Here is a 25,551-nt window from a genome sequence, read left to right on the forward strand (position 1 = left end):
AGGGATTGTCTCTATAGGGACAGCAAGGTCTTAGACCTGTGTTTTGTCTGTGTTGAGTTTAAAATTGGAAATCTCACCATATATTTGTAAGTCTTGGAGTAGGTATCGGGTGGTGATGTGGGGGTTAGCAAACTTTAGCAGTAAAATAATTTAACCATTTATTTAATCTTTGCTGCAAGTCACACTGCAAAGTGACAGGTCAGAGTTGTGTTATCACTGCATATTATGACCTCAGAACTTATATTATATTACTTTGATTATTTTTTACGACCTCAGAACTTGGATATAGAGCCAGCACTGATTTTTGGTCACATCCGTCAAGCATTCCATGGACCCAGGAAGGTTACAAGAGTAATGGATTCTACATACAAGGTAATGGTCACAAGAGACCTAGAGACCAGTCTTACTAAAGTCTGAATAATGCTTAGAAGACTGACTGTGTTACTTCAAACAGCCAGGAATAATGGGAAACTATTGCCCTATTTCATTCAGTTAAGCTACTATATCTGTGAGCACTTACTAGAAAATGAGTTCCTTGCCTCTGGTAACACATTTAAGAGAGTGGATTGGCATAATCATCATCACCGTCCCCCCTGCTTCTGTCAGCTTATTTTAGTGGTGTTCAGCGCAGTGTTAGATATGTTGCCATCCAACACCTGGGCACTGCAGAGAAATTCCATTCAGAATATATATTTACATGAAATATATACATCCCAAACCCAAATATGAAACTTGTAATATACACATAATAAACCATAGACTAAATTTAATCTCTCCTCCAGTACCCGTTTTCTCTGTTTTCTAAAGTAACTGATGTCCCAATCCTGCACAGCTCCAAAACCTCATTGGATGAACGATAAGAACATCATAAAAAAGAGAGAATTCCGGCTATAGACATGCAGGACTTTGTTTTAATAAAGAGTAGGAATCTTCTGCAGAAGGTTTTATATTGTTATCTCCAACAGTAACAGGGAGTGACTGGCAATGTTTGGTCCAGGGGTTAAGCAGGGTGCAGGGGACAACAGCGCCTCCTACATGTTTTACACAAATAGTCTATTATGAGAGGGAATGCAGAGAGCGCCAATCTGGTACCTGTAACTCTGCAACTTTGTCCTCCCGCAGTCAGGCCCTCGGTTTGTGGCTTATTCCATGCAGGGTATTCTGCTACAGGGCGTTTGGTGAGTTGGTGACATTTATTTGAATATGTGCAACACTAAGGGAAGTTGAGTTAGTCTCTTAATGCCGGTCATTATCTTTAATAACAAGAGAGGCCCTGTGGTTACTTGCCCCTTTCTCCTCTTCTAGTAAGGTAGAAACCACTAATTCAGACTTTTTCAGCATACACGCACCCAGACAACTGGTGTATGCGGAAAGTAAGTTGAGAATTTTGGGTGCACAGTAATAAATTTTAAAGAGACCCTAGCCCCAAGTGGACCCATACAACTTTCATGCACTTAACTCCTGTCAAAGTGTTTCTGTACTGATCCAAGAGATCCACGTAAATACCAAAAATAAAAAGCTCATGGTCCATTTCTTCAGTAAATATTTTATTCACAGGTTTGGCTTTGCTTTATGTAGTATACACCACATTAACATTGAGATGAGAGATACTGGAAAGATCTGACATTTTCTATCATGAAAGTCTCACTCCTCCCCTCTAACAGTCTGAAGCAAGAAATGTATTGGTTGATATTAACAAGTTATCTAACTGCTACAATTTCAAAGATCTGTGTTCAGCAATGCGAACAGCAGTTACATTTGTTTTTGTTTTGCTTTTTTTTTTTTCTCTTTTCTTTAAATGGCTTACATGATGCGGAAAACAATAGCACTCTACTGAAAAATCTGAAACCTTAAAAATGGGGTGGAACTACTGGTGTTGCAGAGGTGCACTGGCTAAAGGGCCCGGAACGTCGGTCCATTGGCTGCCTGGGCACCTGTACTTATTTTCTGACCATGCTCTTGGGTGGGGGGCATGAACTGCGGAGCCTCATTTGGGCTTTCAGTCCCGGAATAGACCTGGGGCCTCAAGAGGATAGACCGATATTGCCAGGACACTCTTTTAAATCTTGCTATGGGGTCCACTGGTAATATGTTGTGCCCCTGCTTAATAATACTCTCTGGAGAAACAGTTTTACATCATTCTGCAAAATAAAGACAGTATCTGTCACCTAGACCATTGTAAGCTCACCAGCTTAAACTGCAATATTGGTACAACGCCCTTGATCAACAAAACTGAAATACAATTTATTTGGTAATAAAAGTTACCTTGAACAACATTTCAAATATTCCATTTTTTTCTCCCCTGGAAAACACGGCAAACACTTTAGCTAAAAAGTGACTCAGATTTCATACACTAATAATTATATGTGTGCCTTGTGCTGTCTTTGTTAACCCTCTGAGTGCTGCAACGTTTTCAAAATCAATGTGCATACATACACATAATTATATTGTTTGAACTTTCTTTGCAGCCAAGAATACTCTGTTTTATTAAATATTAATAAGTTATGCCAAATTGTATTAAAAATGTGAATTATCTGTGTACCTGTAATCACCAACTACCCAGAGCCAGGAACTAGTTCTGTATCTGTAATCACCAACTACCCAGAGCCAGGAACTAGTTCTGTACCTGTAATCACCAACTACCCAGAGCCAGGAACTAGTTCTGTACCTGTAATCACCAACTAACCAGAGCCAGGAACTAGTTCTATACCTGTAATCACCAACTACCCAGAGCCAGGAGCTAGTTCTGTACCTGTAATCACCAACTACCCAGAACCAGGAACTAGTTCTAAACCTGTAATCACCAACTAACCAGAGCCAGGAACTAGTTCTGTACCTGTAATCACCAACTACTCAGTGCCAGGAACTAGTTCTGTACCTCTAATCACTAACTACCCAGTGCCAGGAACTAGTTTTGTACTTGTAATCACCAACTAACCAGAGCCAGGAACTAGTTCTGTACCTGTAATCACCAACTACCCAGTGCCAGTAACTAGTTCTATACCTGTAATCACCAACTAACCAGAGCCAGGAACTAGTTCTGTGCCTGTAATCACCAACTAACCAGAGCCAGGAACTAGTTCTATACCTGTAATCACCAACTACCCAGAGCCAGGAACTAGTTCTGTACCTGTAATCACCAACTAACTAGTGCCAGGAACTAGTTCTAAACCTGTAATCACCAACTAACCAGAGCCAGGAACTAGTTCTGTACCTGTAATCACCAACTACTCAGTGCCAGGAACTAGTTCTGTACCTGTAATCACTAACTACCCAGTACCAGGAACTAGTTTTGTACTTGTAATCACCAACTAACCAGAGCCAGGAACTAGTTCTGTACCTGTAATCACCAACTACCCACTGCCAGGAACTAGTTCTATACCTATAATCACCAACTAACCAGAGCCAGGAACTAGTTCTGTGCCTGTAATCACCAACTAACCAGAGCCAGGAACTAGTTCTATACCTGTAATCACCAACTACCCAGAGCCAGGAACTAGTTCTATACCTGTAATCACCAACTACCCAGAGCCAGGAACTAGTTCTATGCCTGTAATCACCAACTACCCAGAGCGAGGAACTAGTTCTGTACCTGTAATCACCAACTACCCAGAGCGAGGAACTAGTTCTGTACCTGTAATCACCAACTACCCAGAGCCAGGAACTAGTTCTGTACCTGTAATCACCAACTACCCAGTGCCAGGAACTAGTTCTATACCTGTAATCACCAACTAACCAGAGCCAGGAACTAGTTCTGTGCCTGTAATCACCAACTAACCAGAGCCAGGAACTAGTTCTATACCTGTAATCACCAACTACCCAGAGCCAGGAGCTAGTTCTGTACCTGTAATCACCAACTAACTAGTGCCAGGAACTAGTTCTAAACCTGTAATCACCAACTACCCAGAGCGAGGAACTAGTTCTGTACCTGTAATCACCAACTACTCAGTGCCAGGAACTAGTTCTGTACCTGTAATCACTAACTACCCAGTACCAGGAACTAGTTTTGTACTTGTAATCACCAACTAACCAGAGCCAGGAACTAGTTCTGTACCTGTAATCACCAACTACCCACTGCCAGGAACTAGTTCTATACCTATAATCACCAACTAACCAGAGCCAGAAACTAGTTCTGTGCCTGTAATCACCAACTAACCAGAGCCAGGAACTAGTTCTATACCTGTAATCACCAACTACCCAGAGCCAGGAACTAGTTCTATACCTGTAATCACCAACTACCCAGAGCCAGGAACTAGTTCTATGCCTGTAATCACCAACTACCCAGAGCGAGGAACTAGTTCTGTACCTGTAATCACCAACTACCCAGAGCAAGGAACTAGTTCTGTACCTGTAATCACCAACTAACCAGAGCCAGGAACTAGTTCTGTACCTGTAATCACCAACTACTCAGTGCCAGGAACTAGTTCTGTACCTGTAATGACTAACTACCCAGTGCCAGGAACTAGTTTTGTACTTGTCATCACCAACTAACCAGAGCCAGGAACTAGTTCTGTACCTGTAATCACCAACTACCCAGTGCCAGGAACTAGTTCTATACCTGTAATCACCAACTAACCAGAGCCAGGAACTAGTTCTGTGCCTGTAATCACCAACTAACCAGAGCCAGGAACTAGTTCTGTACCTGTAATCACCAACTACCCAGTGCCAGAAACTAGTTCTGTACCTTTAATAACCAACTACCCAGAGCTAGGAACTAGTTCTGTACCTGTAATCACCAACTAACTAGAGCCAGGAACTAGTTCTGTACCTCTAATCACCAACTACCCAGAGGCAGGGACTAGTTCTGTACCTGTAATCACCAACTAACCAGAGCCAGGAACTAGTTCTGTACCTGTAATCACCAACTACCCAGAGCCATGAACTAGTTCTGTACCTGTAATCACCAACTACCCAGAGCCAGGAACTAGTTCTGTACCTGTAATCACCAACTACCCAGAGCCAAGAACTAGCTCGGTACCTTTAATAACCAACTACCCAGAGCCAGGAACTAGTTCTGTACCTGTAATCACCAACTATCCAGAGCCAGGAACTAGCACTGTACCTGTAATTACCAACTGCTCAGAGCAAGGACCTAGCTTTATACCTGTGTAATTATCAAATGCCTACAAGGAACTAGTAAAGTACTTGTAATCACCAACTGTACAGAGACAGGAGCTAGCACTGTACCTGTAATCACCAACTGTACAGAGACACGAGCTAGCACTGTACCTGTAATCGCCAACTGTACAGAGATAGGAGCTAGCACTGTACCTGTAATCGCCAACTGTACAGAGACAGGAGCTAGCACTGTACCTGTAATCACCAACTGTACAGAGACAGGAGCTAGCACTGTACCTGTAATCGCCAACTGTACAGAGACAGGAGCTAGCACTGTACCTGTAATCGCCAACTGTACAGAGACAGGAGCTAGCACTGTACCTGTAATCACCAACTGTACAGAGATAGGAGCTAGCACTGTACCTGTAATCGCCAACTGTACAGAGACAGGAGCTAGCACTGTACCTGTAATCGCCAACTGTACAGAGACAGGAGCTAGCACTGTACCTGTAATCGCCAACTGTACAGAGACACGAGCTAGCACTGTACCTGTAATCGCCAACTGTACAGAGACAGGAGCTAGCACTGTACCTGTAATCGCCAACTGTACAGAGACAGGAGCTAGCACTGTACCTGTAATCGCCAACTGTACAGAGATAGGAGCTAGCACTGTACCTGTAATCGCCAACTGTACAGAGACAGGAGCTAGCACTGTACCTGTAATCGCCAACTGTACAGAGACAGGAGCTAGCACTGTACCTGTAATCGCCAACTGTACAGAGACAGGAGCTAGCACTGTACCTGTAATCGCCAACTGTACAGAGACAGGAGCTAGCACTGTACCTGTAATCGCCAACTGTACAGAGACAGGAGCTAGCACTGTACCTGTAATCGCCAACTGTACAGAGATAGGAGCTAGCACTGTACCTGTAATCGCCAACTGTACAGAGACAGGAGCTAGCACTGTACCTGTAATCGCCAACTGTACAGAGACAGGAGCTAGCACTGTACCTGTAATCGCCAACTGTACAGAGACAGGAGCTAGCACTGTACCTGTAATCGCCAACTGTACAGAGACAGGAGCTAGCACTGTACCTGTAATCGCCAACTGTACAGAGACAGGAGCTAGACCTGTACCTGAAATTGCCAACTACCCAACTACCTAATTTCAAATTTTATACCTGTGGTTATTAACTGCCTGGAGACAGGAGCTAGCACAGTGCCTTTATCCATAAACATGTACCAACAGCTACAATTGATATTCCGCTATGTTATGTATCTCCATTGTACCCCACACCTCTTAGATTCTAAGCTCTTTTAGGAATCTTTACATTCTGCTTCATGTTATTGCATCTAATGTTTGTCTCCCCTCAATGTATAGCGATGTGCAATTTGTATCTAAGCCCAAATGAATTATGCCAGAACAAGCCCATGCCCAAATTTTGGTGTCCAATTAACGTGATGCCTAAACAAACTGGTGTTCAAATCATCTGGAGCCCAAATAGTGAAACCTAAATATCAGATCCCAAACGATTTGCCCTGTAACCAAACTTGAGGGGAAATACAGTTGTCACAAGTAACTATATAATTGTTCTCTATAGAGAACTGTGTTCTTAGTTAATGCATGTTGACATTCAACATTGTTAAAAATATAAAAGGTTCTTTGCTACAGCACTTATATATATTCTGCAACTGCTCTCTGCACTTTTGGGCAGGGAACACATTGTGGTCAAATGCACTTTTGCACTTTCATATGCAAATAGAGCAATAACTAGCGGACTATAAGTTGAGCATGTGTACATTTTCACGATTAGATGATAAGGGGCAGAGGATTGTTTGGGGCTATTCAGGCACCCATAGATTCATGGCAAATACCTACTTAAGATCAGTTTAATGAATATGTAACAATATAATTGGTTGAAAATATATCTCAAAAGACTAAATACATTGAACATGATCTAGGAAAATCCTAACTCAGGGACACCTCTAAAACTGTGGGTCTGGGTTAAATGCCCTATTTGCTCAGCCCTAAAACCAGGGAAAATATAGTTGAAATATAAAAGGTTTCTATATGGAAGAGTATCCTATAATGAGTAAAAGGAAACATATTAAAGTTCCCATACTTTTCCAAAACTTGCATTAAGTTAATGAGCATCCGATGTATATTTTGGAAGAGGTGACTTTATTTTGCGCTATTTACTAACATGATGTTATTATTAGAAAACTTTTCTCACAAGCAAAATCAATTTGCAGCTTCCCGTCATGCACGTATATGTAAAAGTGTAAATAAGGATGTATTTGTATAGCATACAGAATATCTGTTGTATATGCTGCTTTCTCACTATAGAACTAATAAAATAATTTTAATAATTTATATAAAATAATAAATATATTGTTAGCAGGTTTTTCCCTGGTGTCCCGTACAAATACATTTCTTGTTCAGACATTTCAAAACTGTTTAGTGAAAGAACTAAAACATCATAGACAGCTGCGCCACAAGTTATTGAGATAAACTATCCTACTGTTAACATACACTTACTCCTATTATTTATGCTCCTACTATCGAAAAAGATATAATCTGAAGAAGAACTGTCAGAACACATAGTAGTCTTTCTTTAATAATGCCAACTAACTAGTGAATTTGTGTTTATGTCATGCATCAGCTTGTGACATACATACAAAGTGACACCAGTAGAAATGTTTCAACTGGGAGGAAGTCAAAATAGGGGGTCAGTGAGAAATTCCCTAAAGCTTACATATAAAACAAGTGAGTATCTCTGCCTGCTTAAGGGCCTTCTAGGACTGGGGATAAAATTGGTGGTGGACCTATTGTGAATGTTCTTTCTCTGGTTCGTTTATTGCTTAATTTACACTTGATACACAATTGTTAAATAATAATAATAATAATAATAATAATAATAATAAATACCTAAACTGAACATCCCTCACTTTCTGAAAAATCATGGTTCAGAAATGTGGATTATTCAAATGTTTTTTCTATTGTATTGAAAGAAATTCTGATTACAATATATGTGCATCATTTCACTCATTCAGGAGCAAACGCAGGATTTTTAAGGGGGGTTTTCCCCCTCCCCTCCTGCTGCGCATGCGGCCGCTCATGCGCAGCAGCGCCATTTCGGCGATGCTGAATTGTGCAGCAGCCACGGCGCTGTCAAAGAATCGTCCACGACAGTGCTGTTTTGTAGTACAATACAGCACCGCCGTGGACGTTTCTTTGACAGCGCCGCGGCTGCTGTACAGTACAGTGCTACTGTATAGGGGCAATGTTTAACGCCCGTTCGTTCGTGGAGTGGAGGGGTCTCTGGAGAACCAGAAACACCCACTGCTTGCACCCCTGTCATAGGTGGTCACATATCTTCTTTACCCACCTACACAGCCCCAAATAAGCTCCAAGCAGACATGAAACTGTCTCAAAGCTAACCACCCTGCACAAAGCTGTTTATATACCAAGTGAGCTAAGGCTCCGCTGAGTGTGAGTATTTTCTGCACCATGGACTTCCTGGTGGTAGGAGGAAAAAGAACTTGCATGGACCTCTTTGGTGAGTTCTCACATGTAAGCCTGCTGAAGACTGATTAATGATCAGCATGTTCTGAGCTATCTTTACCTTTTCAAGAACACAGGACTGAATGTGCCTCTTGGACACAGAGAGTGTTTAGACTCGTGTGATCGTTCTTTCCATACAGCAAAGTAAAACACTTTTATGCTAATACTGTGGTAGATCCGGTATAGCAAGAGAAAAATATTTTCTTTTCATCCTCACAGTTGAAATATAAATTCTTCTGAATGTTTATATACCAACACTCAGAGGGTTAACATTTGCTAACATAAATGATGCATACCCCTGTATAACAGATGAAAACATTCATTGCTCATATATATAAAACAAACAAAAAAAGCCAGGTAAAGGACTTAACCCTTCGAGGACAGAATTAGCAGGAAGCTCTCCAAATGGTGAAACCCAGATGTCAGAACCCAAGAGAACTAGTTGAATACATCAGCAATGACAGCCTGACATAAATTCACAGTAAGTTATATGAAAGGAGAGCATGAAGTCCAAGAATATATTAAGGAACTGTGACACGTTACACCATACACATTATGTTATGTTATTAAACACCTATAATATGCCAGTCTTGTGATTGCTGTGGATGTATGGCATGGTGAAAAATTCATGAAGGTGCCCACTTTCTTTCCCTATCATCTTATACATTGCTGTAGGAGGGTGTGTTGAAGCCAAAAAAGTTAAAGTCGCCAGGAGATGGAAACCTTCTTTAAAGACATTGGGTTATAGCCAGCAGGCAGCGTCTTTTAATGCTATTGGGTGGGAAACACTGATTCCTGGCAGAAGAGTGTGACAAATGATTGGATGTGAGTGTCATGTGATCACCTCATATCCAATCATATGATGTCCCTTTTGGCCAGGAATGGACACAACTTCATTGTCTCTCAACCAATGATGATAAACGATGCTGGTTGTTGTCCAACCTCCTTTAAAGGGTTTATAACTTTCAGATGGCTTTAACTTTTGTGTTTAATAGCTATAACTGTATATGAGGAGATAGTTATTCATTATTAGTGCACTGGGTTAAGAAACAAATCTTCTCTCTGGACATAATATATCTATTGCAGACAGCAGAGCAGAGATGTGTCCTAATTTGCAGCAAGGAAACTAAACAATTCTGAATGACATATAAGCGTATGTCAGTTCTTTTGGCACTTGATGTACAAACATGATGCAAATGTTCAAATGTTCAGTAACCCATAAAAACTAATCATCTTTGATCAAGTTAGAACATGTTAGACAATGAAAACAAAAATCTAATTGGTACAAGTTAGACAATTAAAAGCAGACAACGAAAGCACATTTCTGGTTGGCTGCCAGGGGTTAACGATGTTGCAATATTGCAGCCAGTAATGGGCAATTGGCCCAATAATGCAGCGTGTGTGGGATGGAAAAAACTGCGATCCCCAAAATTGAGAGGATCCTGGAATGGCATTAAATTCAATTGGAAGATGACCAGTATCAGCCCAATTATTTTGTAAGACTTCCAGAAGAGACCCTGAGGCCATCTAATCTCCTGCTGTGTCACCAAATTAAACAATAACCCCTGTCATTCAACACTTGAGTTGAGCTGCATGAATGGCCGTGTGTGACTAGTTTTACGGTACGTTTGTAACACATGGTAAATAATCTCTCTTTTCTCTCTTATTATTACCATTTTACTTTACTCTAAATGTTCCTAACAGTACACCAAATAATTATCTGTCCTATGTGAGGGACAAAGCCGTAGCTTTATTAATTTAATTAAAGAGGTAGAAAAATCATCCCCAGATTACGACATTTATTGTAATACTGCCAGGGGGCAGCAGTGGCCGAAGAGGTTGTTCCAGAATTAGATGTAAGCGTCATGGGATTGGCCCACATCCTGTGTTAATTTGGCTGGGAAGGTTTCCTACCCCTCTAATATACACAACTCTGCTGCGTCTTAAAGGACAGGGCAATTCACAGTAGTGGAGCAGCCATAAAATGGTTGATATATTGCCCATTCAATGTTTTAATGACAGTATTACTACAATTGATGACAATGACAGTTAAAAAACGGGTATGATTAAAACAAACATGAAAACAATGACAGAAGATTAAAATTTTATTTTAAAATGACAAGGAAAAAAATAACTGGATTTTTTTTTTTTTTTTTGGTGGAATATGACAGACATAAAAAAACAACAGGCAACAAGCACATACATCATTGTCACACACTGTTATTGACAATATTTTACCTCAGAAACTGCATTGCTACTATATAAGTTCACACAAAAAATGCTAATTGGTAAATTTGGCCTTCATAAAATGTATAATTAGTTTATAATATTATTTTTTTTTGCAACGTTTTGATGATACATCCACTGTCTGCGAATTCTCTCCCTGGCTTTCTAGGGGGGGTAATGGGGGTGACACCGTTGTTGGACTACAGTGATATTGAATTCCTTTTCATATGTCCATGATTGCACAGTTTATAGCGCTCTTTACTTTTGTTCATGCAGTTGTGTTCAAGCAGGTATACACCCATAGCCTTTTATGTTCCTTGAGAACTGCTGTTCAGGACCACTAGCATGGGGCTGTCCCCACCCACCAAGAGTCACCTGACCTCCAAACGTCATACTCTAATTTACATTTGCATTATTTTATGCGTCTCTTATATATTTCATTGTGAGAACCAGGACTTTCACTATTTACTCCCTGGCCAAATATGTTGTGATATACCATTAATAAACCACATGGCTACTGTGATATTCAAGGCAAACTTGACCCACCAATATCTATGCTCTCGCTGTAGACAGCAGCCCTAAATTCAGTCATATTTTCAGTCATTCATAAGTAGATTTTAGCGCACAAACATTTACCCTATAGTGCCGAAGATGTCCACGTTATCATGCTTTCACCCCTATTATTTGTTCTCTCTTTCGAACCTAGAAACATTATTAAGATTAGTTATGTCCACAACAGATTTCTAGACGTTTTTTTTCGTGTCGTCGTTCTGAAGTCTCGAAGGGTTAAAGCCATGACTTAAAGTGTTTCCTTAAAAAGGTGAGTTAGGTGAGCGAACAGTTTCAGATGAGCTTGGTGAATAGTCCTCTGACTCTGAATTAAGTTCCGGTGCTGTTGGCTGGGCCATGAATCGGCTCCTCACATCCTGGTTGCATCTTCGTCGGAAAACCTGCCTCTCCTTATCAAGAGCGGTGGTCTGGCGGGAGCATGAAATGACAAAGAGCTTCGTTAGCGGCTGAACAGCAATATACCTTCAGAATCCACTTATGAAAATATAGACCATTCCAAATTAAAATAGGCTTCCATGGCAGTTTATATGGCAGTCCTTTCAATTAGCGCCCACCCGCTTTTGGTGCCCACCCTCAGCCTCCTCATTGCAGTTTAGTTCTGGACAGTATATGAATCAGCGCAAAGGACTGCCATTTAAATTATATTACCCAGAAGTCTATTCTTTTTTTGGAGTTGGCTATTGCACTAATGAGTCAACATTTAAACCAAAACGGAAAAAGAAAATCCTATCACATCGACAGGCCCGGCGCTCCCATTAGGCAAGGTTAGGCACTTGCCTAGGGCGCCGGGCTCTGGAGGGCGCCACAGAATACTAAATGACTTTAAAACTGTGCGGCGACCGCTGACCATACCTGTCACGGCCGCCGCACAGCATTCAGATGCACGGGGGGGGGGGGGGGGGGAAGAGGCTATTTTGTCACCACCGCCGCACCTCTGCTCCGTCTCCTCCCCTCCACTTACTAGTGTCAGTGAGTGGAGGGGAGGAGACGGAGCAGAGAGGCGGCGGTGGCGAGACAAGGTAAGGAAAGACGGGGTGAGGGGGGAGGAGGGAGGAGGGCGGCGATTTTTGCGCGGGGGGCGCCGCTTTTTTAAAAATGCCTAGGGCGTGGTGGACCCTAGCACCGGCCCTGCACATCGACAAAGAAAGACTTTGTTTACGTGAATGGCACTGCACAATATAGTTTATATTTATGGTAATCACCGGTATTAGATAAAACAGCAATGTCATTCTGTATATTAGAGGGCAGTCAATATTCTTCATCAACAGTTTCCCTGAAGAACACTGCAGGTAGGACAGTCATGGTAATTAGTGCACATTATAGTTCCAGAGATACAATATAACATGGTTCTATTTCAGAGGCTTACAGCACACAGAATGGGTGGTGAGTAAGACTGACATGAAGTCCTGTGTCATGTGTGAAAATATTATTAATCATCAATGAGTAATATTAAACTTGTAAATCATTACAACAGAACTACTACAAGTCCCAGCATGCCCTGTTAAACCCTGGCTGAAAAGAAATGTACTGTCACAATAGCTGGAGGGCCACAGGTTAGCCAAGCCTGCATTAGATGATGTACTATTTAAACTAGATATCAAATTGAAATCTTTTCAAATCTGTAGTTCTCTATTTGCTGAACAGAATCAGGTAAGTATAGTATCACAGAATCAGGTAAGTATAGTGTCACATTCTGTTCGCTCTCACTTGTCCGTCATCCGCTGTCATATTGTCACCAAAACTATTGATTAGAGTGACAGTCAGATAATGTCCCAACATTTATGGTTATATTTCTATCAAACTGTTAACCGACCGTCAAAGTTGTAAATGATCCCTGGAAACACATCTTACATAAGATTATCATATCCTCTAGTTATTCTATCCTCTGGATACCTGTCCTTCTGTACAAACAATGGCCACTCTACTCTACTATGTGATGATCTCATAATGTTCAATATTCTGTTCCATCACTAACAAACGTTATTTATGTGTTCATACAGAAACTAGCTGTGTTCCTGGTCAATTCATGAATCCTAAGCACTTGACAATTGCACACCTATATGACAATTTCAAACCCATACACTTGATGTTAACATGTTCATTCTGTGTATTTCAATTTCCCGTTCCTGTATTGTATGTTTGTTTTATACAATATGTTGATACTTTATAAATAAATACATGGTAGAAACAATAATAACAGTTATTATTAGGTATATGAAGGGCAACATTTCAGTTGTCGCCTCAGGTTGCAAATTAATTAGGATTACCCCCGTTCTTATGTTTGGTCTGTTATTGCTATACTAGATCTCCATTGTTGTTTCATATTTTATATTCACAATATCAGTCATGTAGCAGGTAACATAAAACTGCTTTGCTACAATTTAACAGAAGTGTTTCGGGTCTTAAAACAACATTATCCCATTCTTTTATTACAAAGTAATAACCTTAATTTTTATGCACTGCAATGTGACAGGCAGTTAAGTAGACAGCTGTAAGAGGGCACAACAGCACTAATGCACCATTTGCACGTTAAGCCATCAATTCCAGCCTGTTAACAGACATCACAAATTCCCATAGAAGTGGCGCTGTGAAAACTAACACCAAAATGTGCTAATGAGAATGGTTGGAATTGCAGCTTCTGAAACAGCCGCACATCCATTAATGTATTATTTATGAAACTGTAAACTGAAATAATAAATGCTGGGCTGTAAATTATGTTATCCCTGCGGTTCTGTATCACTGTCTCCCACATGCTCTAGAATTACTGCTTGTAAAACGAAGATTCTACTGAGAATTCTACCGATAGAAGTGATGTAAATGCTGTATTGTCACAATGTGAAATACAAACATGAGGCTGGTTGCAAAATATGTGCTCTGTCAACGTTTTGTAATCATTTCAAGTCCTCTAGTGCAGAAGAGCAAAATCAACCCCAAACCCCAGCTCCAAGAGCTCTCTGGAAAGTCCCTCTGTCATTAATGGCAGTGGCTTTATACAGTAAGTGTGGGACTATAACCAATCAAGCGCTGGAAAATACAAGACCAAATATGAAGGACTATTTGAGGCAGCCACCTGAGTGATGAATGCATTTGGATTTAAGGGTTGGCTGTTCTTTAAAGTGCAACTAATTAATTATATAATAGATTAAAGAATAAAATATAGCATGTTGTAGAGTAGGATAGACCAGTGTTGCACCTTTTACTGAAAATCTGTTTAACTAGAAAATTAATCAGAAGTTGCTCACTACATGCTGCTGAGTGCTAGCATGTTTATGTGAATGGTGTGTTTCATATGCATACTGACTGATTTTGATCAAGGAAGAGACAGATCTATTAGCAACAATGTATCATGCTATAGGCCTTGTTTTTACTACATTTGCCTTTTATTATGTATAAGACTTTATAAAATAAACCAGCAAAGCATTTCCTTTATGATATTAATTTCTTTGCTGTCCGTATATAAGTATCTCCTACTTTACAAGAGCTCTTCATCACAGTTCAAAGTCAGATAAAGCTGACATGTTCACCATTTTCATATAGTACCACTAGACATCCGTTTAACCCTAATACCATTCATGGGGTCATGTAGAATTGGACACAAGTCCATTTGTGTAGAGTAAAATACGAATTTCACTACTGTGCATGCCCTTAATAAAAGACGTACACTTGAGTCTATATGCAGAGTTAGTCGCATCTTCCGTATACAACACCTAACGGTTATTTAGGCGGATCAGGAGTGGCGGTGGGCGTGTAAGCATAGACAAAGTACAATAAGGACGCGATGAAGTAAATGCAAGCGACGTAGACCCGGGGGAGAGACGCAGATGCGCCAGTCAGAAAATGTATCTGTTGCGGATCTTCTACCCCTGGAGTCATTTATGAACTGATGATGATGAAGAATTCGAGAAGCATCTAATTCAACATACTACATAGAATGTGCCTTTTTCTACCCGACGCATTTTACACCTGCGTTTTAGAAGATAATTGTGTCCCAGTCCACATATGGCCCTCAGTGTGTAGCATGCAATGGCCATAGTTGGACCAATGAGTTGGATAACACTGGTGAAGATACTAGATATTTACTACGAGAATCTTCATAGCTGGAAGAACCCGTAATGTAATCTACCTTTCGTTGGATCACGGGTTATTTGTAGAGAACGGCTGAACGGACAGCCTGTCTCTCTGTGCTGCTCTTCCTTTGCTGCAGGCAAGCGAGATGACAAATGTAACAGTCAGTGTGGCGGAGGCCTATGACAGCAGACAACTTCACCCTGGCAGGGCAGGGAGGGATATGCTAAGCACATGATGTCACATTACACAGTCACCAGTCTTATACATGTATCAATATGTCAGAGCAGTCAGCTTCTGCTCGCCAGTGAAGACACAAGTGCAGCAAAGATCATATCTGTGCTGTCCGGGATAAACTAAATGTTTATAAGTCAACAGCACTAAGAGATCAAGAGAGCATAAAGAAGAGACAGTGTTGTAAGTCCTGTCACCGCTATGGCATGTTCACCTGAGGGAAACATCTCTTACCGTGAACTCTCTTTACTCCTGTCTAGATTTACTCTTAATATATTTGTCAACCAACCAGAAGAAGCAGTAGTTTCTGACCTTGCGTAGTGGGTCAGCCGGACCACGCATAGCTATGCAAGAGCCGACTATTACCATAAGGTATTCAGCAGGGTAATATATATATATACATATATATATATATATATATATATATATATATATATATATATATATATATATATATATATATATATATATATGATAAAAGCTGTCTACCTTCATTAGGAGTGGGAGTAGTATATAACTGTATATAGTTATACAATACTACGATTGATGCAATTTAACTATTGCACATCATACGTATCAGTAAACCTTTCCAGGGTAATTCTATTTTGGCAAGAGAACAGACTTGCAGATCTCTAGACGCTGAGTTAAATAAGAAACTGGATGTCCTGGAGATTTCTTGTTCAAGGATGTTTTCTTTGTAATGATGTACAAGCAATCTGCATATTCTTCAGGAGAATGTATAACTTCTATTTGCTTTTATAAATGATGTGCATTTTTATATTGTAATAGTGTGAGGTAGGGTATAGATTTGGTAAATATGATGATTTACTTTTCCTTTTTAGAAGCTTTAGTAAATATACCTTATCTGTGAGGAGTTTGTATGTTCTCCCCGTGTTTGCGTGGGTTTCCTCCGGGTGCTCCGGTTTCCTCCCACACGCCAAAAACATTCTGGTAGGTTAATTGGCTGCTATCAAAATTGACCCTAGTCTGTGTCTCTCTGTGTATGTGTGTTAGGGATTTTAGACTGTAAGCCCCAATGGGGCAGGAAATTATGTGAGTGAGTTCTCTGTACAGCGCTGCGGAATTAGTGGCGCTATATAAATAAATGGTGAGGATGAAGATGATAATATACCCCATGAAGATAAAATTTGGTCTGTACATTACTATGCAGTGACCATGCCTATACCTCAGCAGCCGTTCTTTTCATGAGACAGTCCAAGTTAATGGTGGTATGGCCTAACTGTTCAGCAAGCCGACCAAGGCAAACTATGGGTGTATCTGGTTGGAACCCAGGTGTGTTCTGGGTAAATCATATCCATGGAATAATCTGTCATGTCAACCAGGAATATGGGGAAGTATGACTACATGAAACTCCAGGCCTGAGTCATTGAGGAGAGCAAAGCAAAAAAAAGGAGTAACTTTGCACCCGGGCAATACCATGTTGCATTGGAGGGAGAGGTAAATTTAAAATGTGGGGACAGATTCATAGTTTGGATAGGGCATGTCCTAGATCAACTTTAGATTTCAGTGTAAAAATAAAGCTATCAAGTATTTGTGTTCTACATGAAGAAGCAGCTAGTATTTTCCCTACATGCAAAATAATAAACTAATTTGCACCCCTTGTATTGTAACTTGGTTTGTCCAGGAGAAAATTTACTCATTTTTTTCTCCGGATTCATTAAGGAGAGTGAGGCAAAAAAGGAGTAAATTTTCTCCTGGACAAACCATGTTACCATTCAAGGGGTGTAAATTAGTTTATTATTTTCCATGTCTATATATAGGAGAGGAGGGCTATGGGCAAAGTTTGGCAAAATAGATTCTGGCCCTGTATTTATCCATTCTCCCCAATCTATTGATTCCAGGACCTCTCCCATGAGCCAGAGACTATAATTCCCCTTTAAGACAAACTAATCTGAGTGGACAGGGGAACTCCTCCGATTTTGTAATCTGCAGATTAATACAGGTGTTATCTATGCTGGTGGAAATATAACCAGGTCTACATTGGATATTGTTTATTTGTTTTTATTACAAATGGATATATATTTTTGCATGTTTAGTGTCACAGCCATATGCATGAAAACAAGGGTAGACCCACGCCGGGTAATTCCTCTTATTTTTGGATTGAGTGTTGTGGTGACAGCTGTGAATAGGACGATTAGTGTCCCCACTAGAGGAACTAAGTGGTTTATTTTTAAAATAAAGACATTATCACCCATCTGTTCCGCTTATGTGTTGTACACAGATAAGGACATTATTTATCTTATGGTGGCATAGATATGACAATATGCCCATTGGCTGTCTATCTTTACGTAGCTGGGGCTTTTCCTCAATTTAAAAGATATATATTTTATTTTTCTGACTGTGGTTTAATTGTCAACTTTATGTCTTCCAATTTGTATTTCCTCATCTTTTCCTTCCCTACATGAATGGGGATTAACAGCACAGAATGCAGGAGACTTTGCAGCCTAATTATTTGAAAGGTCCCTTCCTTGAGCATAAAGGTTCTTTATTAACTTACAGTTGTGTACATGTGGTATGCACAAGACTGCACTGCTTATGATTGACGCTGTTGACTTGCTCCGCAGGAGCCGCTGTCTCCTGGTTTAATGACTGTAGCTATATAATAACTGCAGGGCACTAATATATTGTGTAGTGTAATTATGTGTCTCAGGTAAGATGACTGCCACTGATCATCCTCTAGAAATACAAAGGCCACTAGTGCTGCTCAAAATTATACTGCAAGTTGTGCACATGTGCACTGCGTCAAATCTTATGTGAGACTCAGAATTACACTGAGCAATGAACTTGCACCCAACTATAACTCAGCTCCCTAGTCTACAGTATAATAGTCCTGTTCGCTTGGAGGAAACAGGCACAGTTGTTGTTCCTTCGCCAGTCACATGAGCTGGGGTGGGAGGTACACAGGGAAGGGACATTAACAACAGGTTTGGATCAGGACCAGGGGCTGGCTGGCAAATTTTAGCCCAGGGGACGAGACTTGGCTCAGCTGCTATTAGGAATATGTTAAAAGGGAAAAAAATGCAGTTAGCACAGTGACCCAGCCCACTATGTGACCAGCCCGATGGGGGGGGGGGGAGGGTAGGATGCCCCCCTGCCCCCAGGAGTGTGGGCATAGAGCAAAGCAGAGCAGTGTGGGATTGTTGGAGGCTTCATGAACCTGATGGATCAGGTGAATAATGAGCAGATTCACCAAATACTTGTTTTGTTAATATACTTGTAAATCAGTTCATCAGGACACTGAAGCATGGGTGGGCACTGCTGAGCTCTTTATTCAGCCATTTGCAGACTCTGGGTACATTGCACACTGGCCACACCCACTTCCCAGCATTCCCCATGGTCTTAGGGACCATCACTAAAGATTCAAGCTTAAACATATAAGGGAGTGTCTACAAACATTAAGCATATCTAATGCAATAACATCACATCTTCTTTTCTTTAAAGATAAGCCCTGTATCCTTCAGTATAACAATTTAACAATATAACATTAAGAACATCATCTAACACGTTTCAATGAGTCTCTCAGGTCTGCGTATTTCTCTTATGGGTCTTTCACACAAAGTCTGTGTATCGTCAACCATGTTGGACCTTTCTTCCATCATGGTTTGTTCACCATTATCAAGTCCATCATACATGTCAGATGAAGGGTATTCTTCAGTCGTGTTGCCATCACTATGGTTGGGTTGAGATCTTAAATCGACCCGATTTCTTCTTACTTCTGTTCCACGATCTGTACGTACAATATAAGATCTTGGTGCTACTTGTGCTTGCACAATACCTTTCTGCATCCAAATGCCTTTCTCATGATCTCGGAGACGGACTTGGTCACCTGATCTTAGATCAGATAAGCTTTTTGCTCGCCTATCATGGTACAGTTTCTGTTTCTCCTGTTGACGTACCTTACTCAGTCTCACCAATGCTGAGTTATGCGTATTAAGCAGTTCGTCACTTATCGGAAGATTTGCTCTAATCCTCCTTCCCATCAGCATTTGTGCAGGATAGAGTCCATTCTGTAAAGGTGTACTGCGGTAGATTAAAATACTTTTGTAGAAATCTTCTTTGCCGTCTTGTGCTTTTTTCATTAGACTCTTTACAGTTTTTACTGAACTTTCCACCAACCCATTTGACTGTGGATAGTGGGGACTCGATGTTGCATGGACAAATTCCCACTCTTCAGCAAACTGTCTAAATTCAGCGCTGGAAAACTGAGGTCCATTGTCAGTGAACACTTCCATAGGAACACCATGCCTTGCAAAGATTGACTTCATGCAACTGATTACGGCTTTACTAGTAGTTGTAGGTAGAGTCTGCACCTCAGGGTAATTAGAATAATAATCAGTCACGACAATGTGTGTTTTTCCAATACAATCAAACAAATCTGCGCCTACCTTCTGGTATGGTCTCTCTGGCACTGCATGAGGACTCAGCGGCTCGACTTGTTGCTTTGGTCTGTACGTAAGACACAGTTCACATGTAGCTGTTGTCTGTGCTATGTCCTGGTTCATTCTTGGCCAATACATCACTTCACGCGCCCTCCGTTTACATTTCTCTTCTCCTAAGTGGCCTTCATGTATCTTGCACAGCATAATTTTTCTTAGTCGTGCAGGTATAATAATTCTATTGCCTTTGTAAATAATACCATTGACAACCGTAAGGTCAGTGCGGTACATCCAATAATCATGAATAGACAGTGGGCACGCATTTTTTTCTGCTGGCCATCCTTTCAGAATGATGTCTTGTAACACTTTCATTGTGATGTCTGTCTCTGTTTCTTTTCTTATCTGTTCTTGTCTTGCAAGAGACACAGGTAGAGAAGCTACAATCAAATTAACATATGCGTCTATCTCTTTATCCATCAGACTTTCAGAACCTTCACTTTTGTTCACAGCACGGGAAAGTGTGTCAGCAATGTACATGTATTTACCAGGACAGTACAGCAATTGGACATCATATTTCTGTAGTCTTATAAGCATTCTTTGAATTCTCATGGGACAGTCATGTAACGATTTAGCCATGATAGCTACCAATGGCTTGTGGTCAGTTTCCACTGTAAACGCTTGACCATACACAAATTGATGAAATCGCTCACATGCATATGTGATTGCTAGAAGTTCTTTTTCTATCTGAGCATATCTTGTTTCAGCACTTGTCAATGCTCTTGATGCATAGATTACCGGTTGCCATGTATCCTCATGTTCTTGTAACAACACTGAGCCTAGGCCAAATTGCGAGGCATCTGCTGAAATTCTTATACTTTTTGTAGGATCAAAGAATCTTAGTACCGGTTGCTCTGTGATGGTCCATTTCAAGTTTTGCCAACTTTCTTCTTGTTCATGTGACCACATCCACTCATTATTTTTGTCCAACAACCATCTTAGAGGTGCTGTTTGTTCGGAGAGTTGAGAAATAAACTTTCCTAAGTAAGTAATCATTCCTAGGAATCTTCTCACGTCGTCTTTGTTGTTAGGACGTTCCATGTTTATTATGGCTGATATTTTCCTCGGGTCAGGCTTCACACCTTCCTCCGAGACCACGTCACCCATAAAGGTAAGTGTTTTCACACCAAATTCACATTTGTCCTTGTTCAGCTTTAGATTCACCTTCTTGATAAGTTCCATTACTTGTCTCAGTCTAATATCATGTTCTTCTTTTGTAGATCCCCAGACAATAATGTCATCCATCATTGTTTCAACACCTGGAATGTGTTCAAAAATCATGTGTATCCTTTTGTGATATACTTCTGGAGCAGACAATATCCCATATGGTAGTCGAAGGAATCTGTATCGACCTTCTGGGGTATTAAATGTACACAGCATTGAGCTGGCTTCATCTAGCTTCATTTGCCAGAATCCTGAAGATGCATCCAATTTACTGAACCATTTTGCTCCCGCAAACTGTGACATGATTTCGTCTCTGGTTGGTAGTTTGAAATTTTCTCTTTTAATAGCCTTATTTAAATCTCTTGGATCCAGACATATTCTGAGTTGTCCATTTTTCTTTTCAACAATTACTAAGGAGCTCACCCATTCAGTAGGCTCATCAACTTTCTGTATCACACCCAAAGCTTCCATGTGGTTTAACTCCTGTTTGAGTTTTTCTCTCAACGCAAATGGCACTTTTCTACAGGGGTGTATCACTGGAGGAACTTGCGTGTCTAGATTTATCTTATGCTCGCCAGGCAGACAACCTAAACCTTCAAACATGTCTCTGTATTCTGTAAACACTGATTTGCATTCATCTTCTACTTGTGATGTCACCATGAAAACTTTCTTTATCAAGTTAAGCTTCTCACATGAACTTAATCCTAGAATCGGTTGTACATCTTTATCCACAATCAGTAGCGATGTTTTGAACTTTTGTCCTTTGTAGCTCAGGGTCACTAGGCATGTACCTTTCACAGGAATTTCCTCCCCAGTGTAGCCTGTAACTTTCACATTGGCTGGATGAATTTTAGGTTTTACTCTAAAAGTCTTATAGTCTTGAAACGATATCAAATTCACCTGTGCACCAGTATCAAGCTTAAAGGGAATGACAATCTCGTTCACTGTTAAAGGAACAATCCATTCTTTCTTGTCTGTACTGCAAAGTTCAATACAATTCACAAAAAAAATCTTCAGACGTAGCTTGTTCAACGGCATGCACTTTGTTTGTTTCACTATTGGTTCTACAGCATTTGGCAAAGTGATTAAGTCCACCACATTTCATGCAGGTTTTACCATAAGCAGGGCACATTTTAGGATTGTGAGTATTTCCACATCTACTGCAGATTTTCCTATTAGATTGCATTTTAGACTGCTTCATTTTAGAGAATGGTGGTTTGCTTGGCTCTGTTTTCTTCACCACATGTACAGTAGTATCAGATTCCTTGTGTAACTGTTTGGCTTGCAGTCTGGTCATTTCTGTAGATCTGCACATAGTCATTGCCTTGTCAAGTTCTAGGTCTTGCTCTCTCAGCAATCTTTCTCTGAGTCCATTATCAGGTATTCCACAGACAATACGATCTCTAATCAGTGAGTCCTTTAAATCACCAAACTCACAGGTTTTGCTGAGTGATTGCAGTTCTGTAACATACTGATCAAATCCTTCTCCAGACTTCTGATCACAGGTGAAAAACTTATATCTTTCATATGTCACATTTTTCCTTGGCACAAAGTAATCTTCAAACTTTTGCATTATAGAAGATAGCACCATATTCTGCCCTTCAGCAAACTGAAAACTGTTATAAATGTCCAGCACATCCTCTCCTATCACATGGAGGAAGATGGATGACTTTGTTTTATCCTCCATTGCATCAGCTCCACATGCAGCAAGATATATATTAAACCTTTGTTTAAATCTTTTCCAGTTTTCAGACAAGTTGCCAGACATGAGCATGCCTGCTGGAGGAGACAGCCTATCCATAGTTACTCACTGTTTGATGTGACCAGAGCACAAGGCAGATATTCAGACACTGCGTGTCACAGCTTTACAGACTTCTGCAGGATCCTTTCACACTCTGAGCTCTAGCAGTCCAGTTAAAACTTCTTCTGACACCATGTTTTGTTAATATACTTGTAAATCAGTTCATCAGGACACTGAAGCATGGGTGGGCACTGCTGAGCTCTTTATTCAGCCATTTGCAGACTCTGGGTACATTGCACACTGGCCACACCCACTTCCCAGCATTCCCCATGGTCTTAGGGACCATCACTAAAGATTCAAGCTTAAACATATAAGGGAGTGTCTACAAACATTAAGCATATCTAATGCAATAACATCACCAAATACTCAGAGGTGTTCCTGCTCCCTTCTGCTGCACAAGACGTCACTTGTACTGCTGCTTCCACACTGCACTATAGTTAATAACTAACATGACGAGTGGAGCAGGAGCCAACACCTATTATTCTTCTCACACTGCCAGTCACCTCCATGCAGTGATCGCAGGAAGGATCAGACGTGACTTAGATCACCCTGGTGGCTTCCTGCAGTACAGTCACCAACTAGAGTGCTGGGGAAGTGCAGACAGTGAAGACAGGGACCAGGAGGTGAGAACTCCACGTCAGCAGCTGTAGGTGAGGCCTCCTGATGGGGGTGGGGCGGTCCTGCTAACACTAGATTTTTGGTTTAGGTACAGTTCTTCTATAGGTATTAGTTAGATACACACGTGCCTGACATCTAAATAAAGGACATCATCTTTACCCTCTAACTCCAACATCTGTTAATATTAGAATAAGGTTGGTACAAGCAGTGTAAAGTTCACATTCAGGTAAGGGTCACTTATTTAGGAAGGTGTGCAGATTGGGCACAGTGGCAGTAGATAATTATGGTTTCATTAAAGTGAAACTTTAGAATTCTGATTGCAGAGACTTGTCTTATTCCAACTTGGAGTTTAATTGGACATACTTATATTAGATATAGATGGAAGATAGGTGAGCATGGCAGCATATCCAGGTATGCTCCGGCATAGAGACAGACATGCTATTTTACTTTAGGTACTAAATAACCTAAGATTATATATAATAATGAACATTTATAGGAAAATAAAGTGCAAATATACAATTGCTATAAAAAGGGCTTATATCAAACATGTCCCTTTATCTGCTTCTTCAGTGGGTGGTCACAAGCTAGAAAGAATAAAGTGAATGGTGATGTGTAATATATAGTCAGAGCAAAGCTGTTTCCATGACAACTTTGGAACTTTTCCAAACCAATTGCCTATAGGACAGGATATGGAAATATAGGTGTGTTTGCCTTGACTAATGATTACTCTTTCCTTAATTTATTTTTTGTAAAATTAATCATGTGACATTAGTAGGAGGGGCTTGCTTCTTTGGCGCATATGGACCAACCCCCAAATGCTCTAAAGTCAGTTAAGTAAGGCGTTTAGGGAAAAATAAGAGACGTTACAAAGCTATATGTAAATTAGTTGCCCTAAGTAACGGCACTTTCTTAAACCTTAATGTTTGAGTGTTACTTGTTTTTACGTAAGGCACTGCCATTATTTAACAACATCTGGCCATGCACAGAAGTGATAGTTTAAATAATATGTTCTGCAGCATGTGTAGAACTATTTAAAAAATAACTGTGTGTTATTAAAGGAAACATTTACGTCTCTTTTCTCCCTTTCCCTTGTCCACTAGCGATATCTAGGAGATAGCATCCAATGCCTTGTGACCAGCATTCTGGAGCACCAAATACAAAAGGGCTCAGAAGGGAACAGACGTACAGTGGAAACCGACCGGGCTGCCTACTGCTGGGACTGTTTGAGAATTTTTGGCAATGCTGTATTTTTAATTGTGTATTATTACACAGTGCACTATGTATGGGAACAATTTTAAAATGATTTATTTACTGGACTTTAAATGGTGTTAGTCCTGTGAAGCCAGGACTGGCACTGAGGTGTATGGGGCATGTATGGTGAGGGAATGATGTCCTTGTTATAGCTGCGAGTCCAGAGATAAATCTCTGAAATTTGTCCACAATTCTGAATTGGCTGATACAACTTACTCATCTGTAATTATGACGCCAAAAATACATTGTGCAGCAGTCTGTGGCATGACAGCTCTGTGTGCAACGACTAGGGCAGAAAACTACATAGGAGTATGCACTATGCTCAGAGGGTAACACAGAATGAAGTTTGATTAGGGGGGTACAGACCAGAAAATCCTTTGGCTGCATAAAGTTGTCTGTGACACAGAATAACCCATCTGAACAAGATTCCTCTGCAGAATGCCAGCAGTACTGTGTCATCTATACTAAAGTTCCCAGGTACAACATTGTAATGACAATTATTTATGTTTGGGCCTAATATATTTAATAGATTACAGTTGTTTGAA

At 40.5% G+C, this 25,551-nt stretch overlaps 2 protein-coding genes across 5 annotated transcripts in view; both read right to left on the reverse strand.

Annotated features, from left to right (window-relative positions):
* Positions 1–1,530: 1,530 nt before the first annotated feature.
* LOC142139806 (uncharacterized) lies at positions 1,531–8,022 on the reverse strand. Its single transcript, XM_075197676.1, has 6 exons — positions 7,988–8,022; positions 4,811–4,978; positions 4,097–4,222; positions 3,467–3,844; positions 3,005–3,130; positions 1,531–2,752 (listed from the first exon to the last, which is right to left on the reverse strand). Exons 1-6 carry the CDS (start codon positions 8,020–8,022, stop codon positions 2,518–2,520), a joined length of 1,068 nt encoding a protein of 355 aa, XP_075053777.1. The 3' UTR covers positions 1,531–2,517.
* A 2,693-nt stretch (positions 8,023–10,715) lies between these two features.
* DCLK1 (doublecortin like kinase 1) overlaps positions 10,716–25,551 on the reverse strand; it is a 311,215-nt gene continuing 296,379 nt past the window's right edge. For 2 of the 4 annotated variants that reach the window (XM_075198997.1, XM_075198999.1), the window contains one exon: positions 10,716–11,826. In XM_075198997.1, the coding sequence (XP_075055098.1) occupies positions 11,662–11,826 (165 nt within the window). In that variant the 3' untranslated portion in view covers positions 10,716–11,661. The remainder of the gene's footprint in view (positions 11,827–25,551) is intronic. The other 2 variants (XM_075198998.1, XM_075199000.1) reach the window with 1 other exon arrangement.

This window comes from Mixophyes fleayi, chromosome 2 (assembly GCF_038048845.1).
Source record: "Mixophyes fleayi isolate aMixFle1 chromosome 2, aMixFle1.hap1, whole genome shotgun sequence".
NCBI lineage: Eukaryota > Metazoa > Chordata > Amphibia > Anura > Limnodynastidae > Mixophyes > Mixophyes fleayi.